At 41.0% G+C, this 15,000-nt stretch overlaps 2 protein-coding genes across 8 annotated transcripts in view; one reads left to right on the plus strand and one right to left on the minus strand.

The window, feature by feature from the left end:
• The window catches only part of LOC133640777 (major histocompatibility complex class I-related gene protein-like), a 100,622-nt gene that overhangs the window by 34,896 nt on the left and 50,726 nt on the right, over positions 1–15,000 (minus strand). The window lies entirely within an intron of this gene.
• The window catches only part of tshr (thyroid stimulating hormone receptor), a 65,375-nt gene that overhangs the window by 7,704 nt on the left and 42,671 nt on the right, over positions 1–15,000 (plus strand). Inside the window, exons 2-3 of the mRNA XM_062034392.1 lie at positions 3,243–3,314; positions 10,047–10,121. Of these exons, the coding sequence (XP_061890376.1) occupies positions 3,243–3,314; positions 10,047–10,121 (147 nt within the window). The remainder of the gene's footprint in view (positions 1–3,242; positions 3,315–10,046; positions 10,122–15,000) is intronic.

Raw genomic sequence — 15,000 nt, forward strand, 5'->3', positions numbered from 1 at the left:
TTCAACCAATTGCCGCAAACATTTTGGGCAATTAGCGTAATTTTGGCTAAATTGGCCCTAGTGTGTGAATGTTGTCTGTCTATCTGTGTTGGCCATATGATGAGGTGGCGACTTGTCCAGGGTGTACCCCGCTTTCCGCCCGAATGCAGCTGGGATAGGCTCCAGCACCCCCCGCGATCCCAAAAGGGACAAGCGGTAGAAAATGGATGGAAGCGTAATTTTCGCCAATCAGATTTGTCTCCGAGCAGCACTGACAAGCGTACGTCAACTGTCTAATCAAAACTTAGGTTTGTTTCTTGTGTAGTCAAAGCAGGAACTACAACATGTATTTAGAATATGTGCAATTCCGCGAGCCAAACTGAAATGCTAACATCAGCATGTGTCAGGTACCAAGTTAAATGAGTCAAAGGTGTACTCTTGCGAAAATGGTAGATGTGTTGTGTAGATAGCTTAGCCTTCTTTTGTAAGACAAACGTGTTATACTTGAATAGCGCCTTTCTAGCTTCAAGGTACTCAAAGCGCTTTGACACTATTTCCACATTCACCCTTTCACACACTGATGGCGGGAGCTGCCATGCAAGGCGCTAACCACGACCCATCAGGAGCATGGGTGAAGTGTCTTGCTCAAGGACACAACATACGTGACTAAGGTGGTAGAGGTCGGGGATCGAACCAGGAACCCTCGGGTTGCTGGCACGGCCATTCTCCCAACCAAGCCACGCCGTCCCCCCCCATCCGGCAAAAAAACTTACAAACGTTGCTGGGAGTGATGAATGAAGAATCCATACGAGTAGAAACGCTATGGATGGCTTTTACTTCCTGTTGAAAGTATTGCCGGTAAATGGAAGGACAATGCAACACCTGCAGTGAGCGAACTTGTCCAAAAGTGGGCGCCATAGCACAAACACTAAAACACATTCTCAGTGTATTTTAAAAAAACGTTTTATTATGGCCATCAGCGAAGAAAAATCTGCAAACTAGCCACACTTTCTTATAAGCCGCAGAGTTCAAAGTGTGAGAAAAAAGTAGCGGATTATAGTCCGGAATTTACAATAATTGTACTGATTCTTATTATTCGATTATTTGAATGATGGGGCAGGACAATACAACATTATGCTTCTTCTTGCTCCTTTTCCGGAGTCTCACCATGTTCCTTTTGATTTTTTCTTTAAATATTTCCTCTATTTTATTTTGCAGCTGAATACACCGTATTGGAGATGCGTACTTGTTTGAATTGTGTAAATGGTTTATTGTGTTCGAACCTAAACTAAATAAACAAACAAAAGTGTATGGACCAGGAAAGTAGATGATGTCATGACAAGACACACTAGTGAGCCATCAGCTATTTTAAGGTACAACTATGACATAGTGTTGCTTTATTCAAAAGGTTCAAGACGTGTTTTCAATGAATCTCAGCAATCTCCAATCATTACATGTCAAAATAAGAGCCCGGGGCGAACTGTTGTCAGTTCTGCTGACACGGCGATGAATCATGTGGCGTCTGCCCTACTTCAAAACCAATCCCCAACCTGTTTGTTTTCTCGGGTTTCGATCCAAAAAGACAAATTGAGGGTGCAATTTTCCCCTTAAGCCGGCGAGATGGGCTCATTGGTTTTTCATGCTGGTTGTTTGGTTTTGTGCCGAGGCTCTCGTGACGGGCGGGTAAAATAGGTGTGCCAAGGTCTGCTTTGTGTCGCTGTGTATGAGTTTTTCAAAGTATTGTTTTTCGACATCCACTAAACCAGGGGTTTTAAACCTTTTTGACCTCGGGGTCCAACTTTTCCACAACAAAGGAGCCAGGGGCCTTCTCAAGTATTGACACTGAATTCTTACTCTTGAATGTATTCATATTTAATAATTATCTCTAAGATACTTAGAGATGGGTTGACCCTAAAGATTATTAGTTCTTTGAAGGGGCCCCATTATGCAAAACCAACTTTTGCTACCTGCTGTTGAGCATTTGGGGTCTGCATAAGTCCCGAAAATTTCAAATCAAATAAATAACTCGAAACCAGTGAAGTTGGCACGTTGTGTAAATCGTACATAGAAACAGAATACAATGATTTGCAAATCCTTTTCGACTTATATTCAATTGAATAGACTGCAAAGACAAAATATTTAATGTTCAAACTGAGAAACTAAATTTTTTTTTGCAAATAATCATTAACTTAGAATTTAATGGCTGTAGCACATTGCAAATGGACAAAAATAAGACCTTCTGGAAGAAAATTCTGTGGTCAGTTTAAACAAAAATGGAACTGTTTGGCCACAATACCCAGCAATATGTTTGGAGGTGAAAAGGTGAGGACTTTAATCCCAGGAACACCATGTCTACCGTCAAGCATGGTGGTGGTAGTATTGTGCTCTGGGCCTGCTTTGCTGCCAATGGAACTGGTGCTTTGCATAGAGAAAATGGGACAATGAAAAAGGAGGATTACCTCCAAATTCTTCAGGACAACCTAAAATCTTCAGGTCTTGGGAGCAGTTGGGTGTTCCAACAGGACAATGACCCCAAACACATGTCAAAAGTGGTAAATAAATGGATAAATCAGGCTAGAATGAAGGTTTTAGAATGGCCTTTACCAAAGTCCTGACTTAAACGTGTGGACAATGCTGAAGAAACAAGTCCATGTCAGAAAACCAACACATTTAGCTGAACTGCACCAATGTTGTCAAGAGGAGTGGTCAAACATTCAAGCAGAAGCTTGTGGATGGCTACCAAAAAGTGCCTTATTGCAGTGAAACTTGCCAAGGGACATGTAAGCAAATATTAACATTGCTGTATGTATACTTTTGACCCAGCAGATTTGCTCACATTTTCAGTAGACCCATAATAAATTCATAAAAGAACCAAACTTCATGAATGTTTTTTGTGACCAACAAGAATTTGCTGCCATCACTCTATCACAAAAAAATAAGAGTTGTACAAATTATTGTAAACTCAAGACAGCCATGACATTATGTTCTTTACAAGTGTATGTAAACTTTTGATCGTGACTGTATATATGCATATTAACTGACTTTGTATGTATGTATTTAACAGTATTTATATTTTTAAAAACCTTTACTGATTAGCGGGGACAAACTGGCTCTACTGTGTCATCTTGAGACGTACTTCCCTCAGATAGCACGGCATTATGGACACGACGACTGGACAGACATGCACCTATCTCGACCTCCTCCATGTCTGTGACTACTCCAATGTTTGTTTTTTTTTCCAACTCTCCTTCCTTTCCAAGCAGATGGCTTTTCGAGACGCGCTTGTCCTCGGTGCCGTCAGATGCTTTTGCCGACGTGGTCAACATCTCGCGTATGTGAGTAAAGACCTCCGCCCTCTCCACCTGTTCCCGTACGGCTGCATCTCCTCGCTCTTGACACTGGCTCACCCTTTCTCCTTTGCTCTCCGCCTCGCGCTCAAACCGAGGATCCTCTCTCCGCTGACTATCACCCCGGGCTGCACAGCTGGAAGCGTTAATACATTCCTCACACACCAATGGTGCGCCTTGCACCGCTGCCAAGCTTTAAGGGGTGAAGGGGGGCTCCCTGTGGAGAAGTGTAGTCAAATATACTGAACACTTAAACTGTCTGCACCAAGTCATGTGAGAAGGGAGTTTTCTGTTATCCCATTATCCAAAACATTCCATAGTGGCCCTAGCTTAAGCGATACAGAAACCACATTTTTTTTGTAGTGAAAGTAAGTTCCTGGATCCTTAAGGATTTGGTACACTTTTTTTTTTTTTTTTGCACCTCCATTGATAAAATTTGTGAAAGGCATCAAAACAGTGACTTTTTGCAGTCGTCTAAAGCAGTGTTTCCTAACCATAGGGCCGCAGCCCAACAATGGGACTGGCGGGCGCATGTTCACAACTTGGGTTAAAGTTAAAGTTAAAGTACCAATGATTGTCACACACACACTAGGTGTGGTGAAATTTGTCCTCTGCATTTGACCCATCCCCTTGTTCACCCCCTGGTATGTGAGGGGAGCAGTGGGCAGCAGCGATGGCCGTGCCTGGGAATCATTTTTGGGGAGGTAATGGGTCCCATTTTTATAGTCTTTGGTATGACTCGGCCGGGGTTTGAACTCACAACCTACCGATCTCAGGGCAGACACTCTAACCACTGAGTAGGGTGCACTCAAGCAGGGGTTCTTAACCTTTTAGACCTTTTTCTACTACAGAGGGGCACGGGGCCCACTCAAATATTAACACTGAATATTCAATAATTATATTCAACCTACTTATAGTTTTCAACCTAGTCAAATTATATGAAAACGTGTGTTAATCACAAAGATTATTATTAAGGCTTAGGTCAGGCTGATTGAAAAAATAAATGATCAAAAATAGGACTCATAAAAACTGGTGGAAAAAAAATGTATGCAGTGCTAAAATAAATAAAATCCAACTAAATTAATAATAAATGATAATGTATGCTATGTTTCTTCACTAAAATGTCAATGAAATGAAAATGCGCTTGAGAAAATTTGCTGTCTTTAGCTTCAAACGGCAAAAATAAATCAATTTGAACAAAATTAATAATAAATAAAAGTAATATACGAGTTTTTAAATGAAATTAAAATGGATCTTCACCACTTGAGTCATCATTTTTGCGTTTAAGAAACCTCCTTAGTGTATGACTTTAATCTCCAGACTTCTTCAGAAGTCCGCCCAGAGATCGGTAGGTCGTGAGTTCAAACCCCGGCCGAGTCATACGGAAGACTATGAAAACGGGACCCATTACCTCGCTGCTTGGCACTCAGCATCAAGGGTTGGAATTGGGGGTTAAATCACCAAAATGATTCCCGAGCGCGGCCACCGCTGCTGCTCACTGCTCCCCTCACCTCCCAGGGGGTGGAACAAGGGGATGGGTCAAATGCAGAGGGTAATTTCACCACACCTAGAGTGTGTGTGACTATCAGTGGTACTTTAACTTTAACTTATTCTGTTTGTACTGCTACACGTGGTGGAAACGTGCATCACAGCTGGTAACGCTACGGCCCATACGGACCACAGCTGGCGGCCCAACAATGGGCCCCGGCCTTATGGTGAAGAAACACTGCACTAAAGCGGTAGCCACTCAACTGAGAGCATACTTGCCAACCCTCCCGACTTTCCCGGGACACTCACGAATTTCAGTGCCCCTCCCGAAAATCTCCCGGGGCAACCATTCTCCCGAATTTCTCCCGATTTCTACCCGGACAACAATATTGGGGGCGTGCCTTAAAGGCACTGCCTTTAGCGTCCTCTCTCACCTGAAAAGGAGACTATTATATACGTCTCCGTTATCCATAGGTTTATCTGTAACCCATAAAGTAGGCAAGCACGGAGCTGTTTCTCAGCGTGTGTTTACTCCAGCCGGCACGTTAATACACTGACACACAACATCCGGATTCCCATCATGCATTGCTTCAAAACTACGGCAAGTAGTATTGTCCAAAAACATAACAGAGACGAAGCAGAAGAACGAAGAAGAGACATGGCGACGACGAGTAAGAAGAAGAAATACGCTTGCAAGTTCCAAAATGATTGGAAAAAATAATTTTAGTTCATCCAGGACAGCTCGAAGGGGAATGCCTGCACATTTTGTAGATCAGACTTTTATGTGTGTGTATATGTGTAAATAAATGAACACTGAAATTCAAGTATTTCTTTTATCTATATATATATATAGCTAGAATTCACTGAAAGTCAAGTATTTATTGAAATGTCCTTATTTTCAATGAAGATAACTTTAAACGAGTCTTAACTTTAAAGAAATACACTCTACACATTGCTAATGTGGTAAATTACTATTTTAGCTGCAAATGTCTGGTTTTTGGTGCAATATCTACATAGGTGTATAGAGGCCCATTTCCAGCAACTATCACTCCAGTGTTCTAATGGTACAATGTGTTTGCTCATTGGCTCAGAAGGCTAATTGATGATTAGAAAACCCTTGTGCAATCATGTTCACACATCTGAAAACAGTTTAGCTCGTTACGGAAGGTACAAAACTGACCTTCCTTTGAGCAGATTGAGTTTCTGGAACATCACATTTGTGGGGTCAATTAAACGCTCAAAATGGCCAGAAAAAGAGAACTTTCATCTGAAACTCGACAGTCTATTCTTGTTGTTAGAAATGAAGGCTATTCCACTAAATTGTTTGGGTGACCCCAAACTTTAGAACGGTAGTGTATAAAAGAAGTACTTGAATTTCAGTGAATTCTAGCTATAAACATACTCCTCCCCCCTTAACCCCGCCCCCGGACCCCCATCTCCCGAATTCGGAGGTCTCAAAGTTGGCAAGTATAACTGAGTGACGCATGACAAACTCGAACATTCAGAAGAAGCCTGGGCTAAAAGTCATGGAGAAGTTTCTTTAAGCGCAAAAATGATGACCAAAGTGGAGCCAATCCTTGCCAAAAGGCATAATTGTATGCAAATGTGTTTTTCATGAGTGTCTTCTTTTGCAGATTTACCATACCAAGTTTATCTATTAAGCCCTTTTCACACTTCAAATATTTTTAAAGCATATTTTACGTAGTTTTGGCTTAATTAGGTGTTGAATTAAGTTGTAATTAAGTCTTATGTTTATCACAGTGGAGTATTTGTCTAATTTTCTGTTACCTTATTTTTTGCTCTTAAAATCATTTCATTTTCTCAAAAATCAACAGTGCGCCTTATGAAGTGAAGTGAATTATATTTATATAGCGCTTTTCTCTAGTGACTCAAAGCGCTTTACATAGTGAAACCCAATATCTAAGTTACATTTAAACCAGTTGGGGTGGCACTAAGAGCAGGTGGGTAAAGTGTCTTGCCCAAGGACACGACGGCAGAGACTAGGATGTGGGAATCGAACCCGGAACCCTCAAGTTGCTGGCACGGCCACTCTAGCAACCGAGCTATGCCGCCCCAACCCGGTGCAAATAACAAGGCCGCCATTAGCAGCAAGCTCTGTTGATGCCCTTCATCTTCAACATTATCAGCGCCACGGGACACTGGTGAGACTCTGGCGTGGGGGACAACGCGGAATGCTAAAATCGAGAGAGAGATTACTAATTCAGTGTTGATATTTGAGATATCCTCCTGTCCTTTTCTTTAGTGTGTTTTTTTTTTAGTTTTAGTTTCAGTCTTAAATCTCAACACAGTTAAAAATATACCACAACAAACTCATTTGAATCACTTAAAACCGTCCAGTCCAGAGGTTTATTTAAAGGCCTACTGAAAGCCACTACTACCGACCACGCAGTCTGATAGTTTATATATCAATGATGAAATCTTAACATTGCAACACATGCCAATACGGCCGGGTTAACTTATAAAGTGACATTTAAAACTTCCCGGGAAATATCCGGCTGAAACGTCGCGGTATGATGACGTATGCGCGTGACGAAGTCAGAGTAACGGAAGTTATGGTACCCCGTAGAATCCTACACAAAAAGCTCTGTTTTCATTTCATAATCCCACAGTATTCTGGACATCTTGTGCAATTTTTTTAATGAACAATGAAGGCTGCAAAGAAGACAGTTGTAGGTGGGATCGGTGTATTAGCAGCGGACTACAGCAACACAACCAGGAGGACTTTGTTGGAGCGCTAGCCGCGCTAGCCGCGCTAGCCGCCGACCTCACCTTGACTTCCTACGTCTCTGGGCCGCCAAACGCATCGGGTGAAGTCCTTCGTCCTTCTGCCGATCGCTGGAACGCAGGTGAGCACGGGTGTTGATGAGCAAATCAGGGCTGGCTGGCGTAGGTGGAGAGCTAATGTTTTTAGCATAGCTCTGTGCAGTCCGGTTGCTAAGTTGGCGTCGTTAGCACAGCATTGTTAACCTTCGCCAGCCTGGAAAGCATTAACCGTGTATTTACATGTCCACGGTTTAATAGTATTGTTGATTTTCTATCTATCCTTCCAGTCAGGGGTTTATTTCTTTTGTTTCTATATGCAGTTAAAGCAAGATGCTATCACGTTAGCTCGTAGCTAAAGCATTTCGCCGATTTATTGTCGTGGAGATAAAAGGCACTGAATGTCCATTTCGCGTTCTCGACTCTCATTTTCAAGAGGATATAGTATCCGAGGTGGTTTAAAATACAAATCTGTGATCTACAATAGAAAAAGGAGAGAGTGTGGAATCCAATGAGCCAGCTTGTACCTAAGTTACGGTCAGAGCGAAAAAAGATACGTCCATCGCTGCCTCTCAAGTCATTCACTGTAACGTTCCTCATTTACGAATCTTTCATCCTCGCTCAAATTAATGGGGTAATCGTCACTTTCTCGGTCCGAATCTCTCTCGCTCCATTGTAAACAACGGGGAATTGTGAGGAATACCAGCTCCTACTTCTGGTACAGGCAAGGCTTTTTTTTATTAGCGAGCAAAAGTTGCAAACTTTATTGTCGATTTTCTCTACTAAATCCTTTCAGCAAAAATATGGCAATATCGCGAAATGATCAAGTATGACACATAGAATGGATCTGCTATTCCCGTTTAAATTTTTAAAAAAAATTTCAGTAGGCCTTTAAAGAAAGTAGTTGCTTGCAATGACAAATTGGAGCGGACTGTTTATGCATTCACCACATGCCTGTAAAATGGCCACTCATTTTAAAGGCTTAGACAAAGTCGGCTCAATAACTGGGGAAAAGGTTGTCGGTTTTAAAACCTGCACACACACACACACAACTTCAAAAATACTTTACGTTATTACAGTAGGGAAGAGATTCATATGGCCCCAGTCCTGGGTGGATCTCCCGTTAGAGGAGCAGTCTGCAATGCAGTCTGCTGAAAATGATGAAAAGTGTCACTCTACAGAGCAACTCACGCCGGGGTCAAAGTAGGAATTGCCACCAAACACATTTTGAAATAGTCAACACTCTACTGCCATCTCGCGGCTGAAGTGCACTGCAAAAAGTCAGTGTTCAAAAATAAGAAAAAATAAATAAAAAATTAGGGGTATTTTATTTCCAAGCAAAATTATCTACCAACAGAACAAGAAAATTTGGCATGTCAAGACTTTCCAAAACAAGTCAAATTAGCTAACCTCAATGAACCCAAAAATACTTTAAAATAAGTATATACTCACTAATAACAAGTGCACTTTTCTTGGTAGAAAAAAAAACAACCTTTTTGCTCAATATGTTGAAAAATATTCTTAAATGAAGTAAATGCTAGTGCCATTATCTTGACATAATGATATGCGCTCGGCATTACATTTCTTGAAACCAGACAATTTATACTAAAAAGTAGTTTATTGTTCTTAATGGAAAGGCAACAAGGCAACCGCTTGTTACTCTTGGGGTCTCCTAGCCGCTCAGGCAAATCATATGGTCTGAAAATGCATTTTTCCATCGACAACATGACATCATCGCGCCAAATGCGTGCTCTTTCAGTCAATTAGTGCGCATATATACAGCCCCGCCCCCGGCCCAAATGTTTTTAATTGTAATTTTGAAGAATTTATCTGAATGTGCATGAATCTTTTCTGTTCAAAATTGTTAGAAATGTTAAATGTTTAAATATTAACTGTCAGTTTGCTGTACTGTGCCAACTGTACTACTATATGAGTACCTATTTTCTATTGTTTCATTGAAAATAAAACAGCAAAGTCCATTTGGCTGTCATCTGTTTTAATTATGAGACACAATTGTGTCAAAGTCATGATTTTTTTTTCATGCTTGAAATGAGAAATTATTACTTTAAAAAAGTAGTTTTATACTTGTGATTGTTAATGACACAGCTTTGCAGCAGTTGATATTCTAGTTTCAAGCATGTTTTACTCAATATAGGTCATAACATCTCAGCAACAAGCTGTAATATCTTACTGAGATCATTTAGGAGCAAAACACTTAAAACACGTAAAACACTAACATAAAATCTGCTTAGTGAAAATAATGATCTTATCAGACAGAAAATAAGCAAATATCACCCTTATTTGAGATATTTAATCTTACTTAGATTTCAGTTTTTGCAGTGTGACTAGTGCACCTCCCCCAAATGCCTCACGTTTCATGTGTCAGGTAAACTGGGGCCGTAGGAATCCCCTTCCTTCTCAGAACAGAACGACTGTGATCATTTCTTGCAGATATATATCGGTGGATGTCACCCTACAAAGGCTGGAAAGACACTCGTTTCACGGCCTAGAGAAGATCACCCACATGTGAGTATCTCAAGTGAAGGGCACACGCTTTAGTTCCAGTCGCAGCATTGAAAGATACCATACCATACCATACCATACCAACTGTATTTATAAAGCCCTTTAAAAACAACCCCACTTGAAGAACAAAGGGCTGTACACCACAAAGAAATAGAGCAGTGGTTCTTAACCTGGGCTCGATCGAACCCTAGGGGTTCGGTGAGTCGGCCTCAGGGGTTCGGCGGAGGTCGAAACACACCCGAGTCATCGTGTAAATAAAAACTTCTCCCTATCGGCGTATTACGGACACGGCAACAGCAGAAGTCACACTGATTTGCAGGTGTGTCATTTGTTGTGAGTTTATGCACTGTGTTGGTTTTGTTCTTTGAACAAGGTGATGTTCATGCACGGTTCATTTTGTGCATCAGTAAAAAAAACATGGTAACACTTTAGAATGGGGAACATATTCACCATTAATTAGTTGCTTATTAACATGCAAATTAGTAACATATTGGCTCTTAAATAGTCATTATTAAGTACTTATTAATGCCTTATTCGGCATGACCTTATTATAACCCTAACCCTCTAACCCTAACCCTAACCAAATAACTCTAAATTAAGTCTTTGTTACTTAGAATATGTTCCCAATACTAAAGTGTTACCAAAAACATATAACTTTGTCTTGAATTTGAAAAAAAAAAAACCATTTTATTTTTCACTAAAGAAGGGTTCGGTGAATGCGTATATGAAACTGGTGGGGTTCGGTACCTCCAACAAGGTTAAGAACCACTGAAATAGAGGCAAAGGACAGACTAAAAAATAACATTTAAAACAGAAGTAAAATACACATTGAAAAAGCAAATACAAATTACCCTAAGAACAATTTGTTAGATAAAAAGCAGTTAAAAAGTTAAGAACAGTTAAAAAAGTTAAAAACAGTTTAAAGTCTCATGCTGGGTTAAAAGCCAGTGAATAAAAATGGGTTTTAAGAAGGGTCTTAAAAATAGCCAAAGAAGGGGCCTGCCTCACATGGAGATGCCATGAATTACCATTAATTGATTAACGTGGACCCCGACTTAAACAAGTTGAAAAACGTATTGGGGTGTTACCATTTAGTGGTCAATTGTACGGAATATGTACTGTACTGTGCAATCTACTAATAAAAGTCTCAATCAATCAATCAAATGCTCAACGCTGTGTGTGCATTCGTGGTTGGTTTTGGGAAACTACATATTAGAAATGGAAACAAACGGGTAAATGTGTTATACTTGTATAGCGATTTTCTACCTTCAAGGTACTCAAAGCGCTTTGACACTATTTCCACATTCACCCATTCACACACTGAGGGCGGGAGCTGCCATGCAAGGCCCTAACCACGACCCATCAGGAGCAAGGGTGAAGTCAAAGACACAACGGCCGTGACGAGGTTGGTAGAAGGTGGGGATCGAACCAGGAACTCTCAGGTTGCTGGTACGGCCACTCTCCCAACTGCAACACGTCGTCCCCAATGTGGCTAAGAATGACTTGTGCTTTGAGGTGAATATAGCACAGAATTTACTTGTACGACACAATCCAAACAACCTTCCCTAGTCATGGTGCAAAAGAAAACTGCAACCAACACAAAAAGTCAACATAACACAACCTGCTCACTGAACTTTGTGGATACTATAAAAAAAACGTCCAAACGCAATTAAAAACAATGAAATTACACCCATTTAAATGCATTACAAAGCATGATGGGAAAAATACAAAACACTCTCCACACTTTTCCATGTTGGACGCATTTTAGCTGCTTGATATTTCTGATTGATTACAAAATGTTTAGGAGGTGGTCACGGAAGTAAACAAGGAAGGAGTCAAACTATCACATACTCTTAATATCCAATTATACTAATTATATATTAAGATAAAGTTAAAGTACCAATGATTGTCACACACACACACACACACACACACACACACACACACACACACACACACACACACACACACACACACACACACACACACACACACACACACACACACACACACACACACACACACACACACACACACACAGTAGGTGTGGTGAAATTTGTCCTCTGCATTTGACCCATCCCCTTGTTCACCTCCTGGGAGATGAGGGGAGCAGTGAGCAGCAGCGGTGGCCGCGCTCGGGAATCATTTTTCCTTGATGCTGAGTGCCAAGCAGGGAGGTAATGGGTCTCATTTTCATAGTCTTCGACTTGTCGGATGACTCGACCGGGGTTTGAACTCACGACTTTAAGCTCCAGACTTCTGAAGAAGTCTGGAGCTTAAAGTCATGCAGTAAAGGGGTTTCTTAAACGCAAAAATTATGACTCAAGTGGTGAAGCTCCATTTTAATTTCATTTTAAAAACTTGTATAGTACTTTTATTTATTATTAATTTTGTTCAAATTGATTTCTTTTTGCCGTTTGAAGCTAAAGACAGCGAACCAACACTCTTAACCACAAGGCCACTGAGCAGGGTGGTGATATTAATATATCCATTATATTAATATAAAATAGAAATGTCCGATAATGGCTTTTTTGCCGATATCCGATATTGTCCAACTCTTAATTACCGATTCCGATATCAACCGATACCGATATATACAGTCGTGGAATTAACACATTATTATGCCTAATTTTATTGTGATGCCCCGCTGGATGCATTAAACAATGTAACAAGGTTTTCCAAAATAAATCAACTCGAGTTACGGAAAAAAATGCCAACATGGCACTGCCATATTTATTATTGAAGTCACAAAGTGCATTATTCTTTTTAACATGCCTCAAAACAGCAGCTTGGAATTTGGGAGGAGGTTGAGGTGGGCGGGGTTGGGGGGCGGGGCTGAGGTTGGGGGAAGGGGGTAGCGGGGGTGTATATTGTAGCGTCCCGGAAGAGTTAGTGCTGCAAGGGGTTCTCGGTATTTGTTCTGATGTGTTTCGGATGTTCTCCCGAAATGTGTTTGTCATTCTTGTTTGGTGTGGGTTCACAATGTGGCGCATATTTGTAACAGTGTTAAAGTTGTTTATACGGTCACCCTCAGTGTGACCTGTATGGCTGTTGACCAAGTATGCCTTGCATTCACTTGTGTGTATGAAAAGCCGTAGATATGTGACTGGGCCGGCACGCAAAGGCGGTGCCTTTAAGGTTTATTGGCGCTCTGTACTTCTCCCTACGTCCGTGTACACAGCAGCGTTTTAAAAAGTCATAAATGTAACCTTTTGAAACCGATACCGATACCAATAATTTCCGATATTACATTTTAAAGCATTTATCGGCCGATAATATCGTCAGTCCGATATTATCGGACATCTCTAATATAAAATGTACACATATATATGTATAGACCAGGGGTGTCCAAACTTTTTGACCACATTGGGCTAAAAAAAATTCAACTACTACATTTTTTACTTAAGTGAGGACCGTATGTGGGCTCTGTACCGAGGATGTCGTTGTGGCTTGTACAGCCCTTTGAGACACTTGTGATTTAGGGCTATATAAATAAACATTGATTGATTGATTGATTGACCTCCTTAAAGTTTTGTAATCAATAACAAATATCAAGCAGCTAAAATGTACCAAACATGGAGGAGTGTGGAGTGTTTTGCAATTTTTCCCATCATGCATTGTAATGGATTCTAATGGGTGTAATTTGGAATTTTTTATGTTGATCTGACTTTTTTTTTTTAAAATATCCACAAAGTTCAGTGAACAGGTTGTGTTATGTGCGACCATGTCTGTCAACTTGTTATGCTGGTTGCAAAAAAAATGTTTCTGCACCATGACTAATGAAGGTTGTTTGGAATGTGTCATGTAAGTAAACGCTGTGCTCAATTCACATGAATGCACAACTTCAGCAGTTACCAATCCGCCAGATCAGTGGTCCCCAACCTTTTTTGCACCACGGACCGGTTTATTGTAGGCAAATAATTTTCAGGGACCGGCTTTCCACTTGTGCCAGATAAATAGGGAGGGAGGTCAAAAGCGTCCATCATTGAGGTGTCCTCGGGGGTGTTTTCAGAACAGCCTGTTCCTGTTCACAGCGTCAAGGCCATTCGAGGGAGTCAATTCGTAGATTAGGATGTTGGTTTTCCGCGAGCAGACAATACAATGACTTGTCTGTTCTATTCGTCCATGCTGGCTGCTCTCATATTTCATTTTCCTTTTCAGCAAGCTTCTCCATGATGTGATTCATCTTGCGATTCAGTTCAGAAATCACCACAGTCTGTGTTCCCACAGCCCATACTTGCCAACCCTCCCGTTTTTAGCGGGAGAATCCCGATATTCAGCGCCTCTCCCGACAACCTCCCGGCAGAGATTTTCTCCCGACAAACTCCCGGTATTCAGCCGGGGCTGGAGGCCACGCCCCCTCCAGCTCAATGCGGACCTGAGACTGAGTGGGGACAGCCTGTTCTCACGTCCGCTTTCCCACAATATAAAACAGCTTGCCTGCCCAAAGACGTCATAACATCTAGGGCTTTTATAGAGTGCACAACTGCGCACACAACAAGGAGACGAAGCAGAAGAACGAGGAAATTACAGACATGGCGGCCGAAATGATATACTCATCATGAACGGAGAAGTTAAACAGGACAATACTGCCATCTATTGGATAGCCACTGGAACACTGAAATTCAAGTATTTTATTTTTTTTCTATGTAAATAAAATAAAAATAAAAAATAAAAATAAAAAAATATATATATATAGCTAGAATTCACTGAAAGTCAAGTATTTCATACACACACATATATATATATATATATATATATATATATATGAAATATATATGAAATACTCGAGTTGGTGAATTCTAGCTGTAAATAACCACGCCCCCCGCCCCCAACACCCCCACCCCCGACCAAGCCCCCCCCCCCACCTCCCGATATTGGA

Source organism: Entelurus aequoreus, linkage group LG23 (assembly GCF_033978785.1).
Source record: "Entelurus aequoreus isolate RoL-2023_Sb linkage group LG23, RoL_Eaeq_v1.1, whole genome shotgun sequence".
NCBI lineage: Eukaryota > Metazoa > Chordata > Actinopteri > Syngnathiformes > Syngnathidae > Entelurus > Entelurus aequoreus.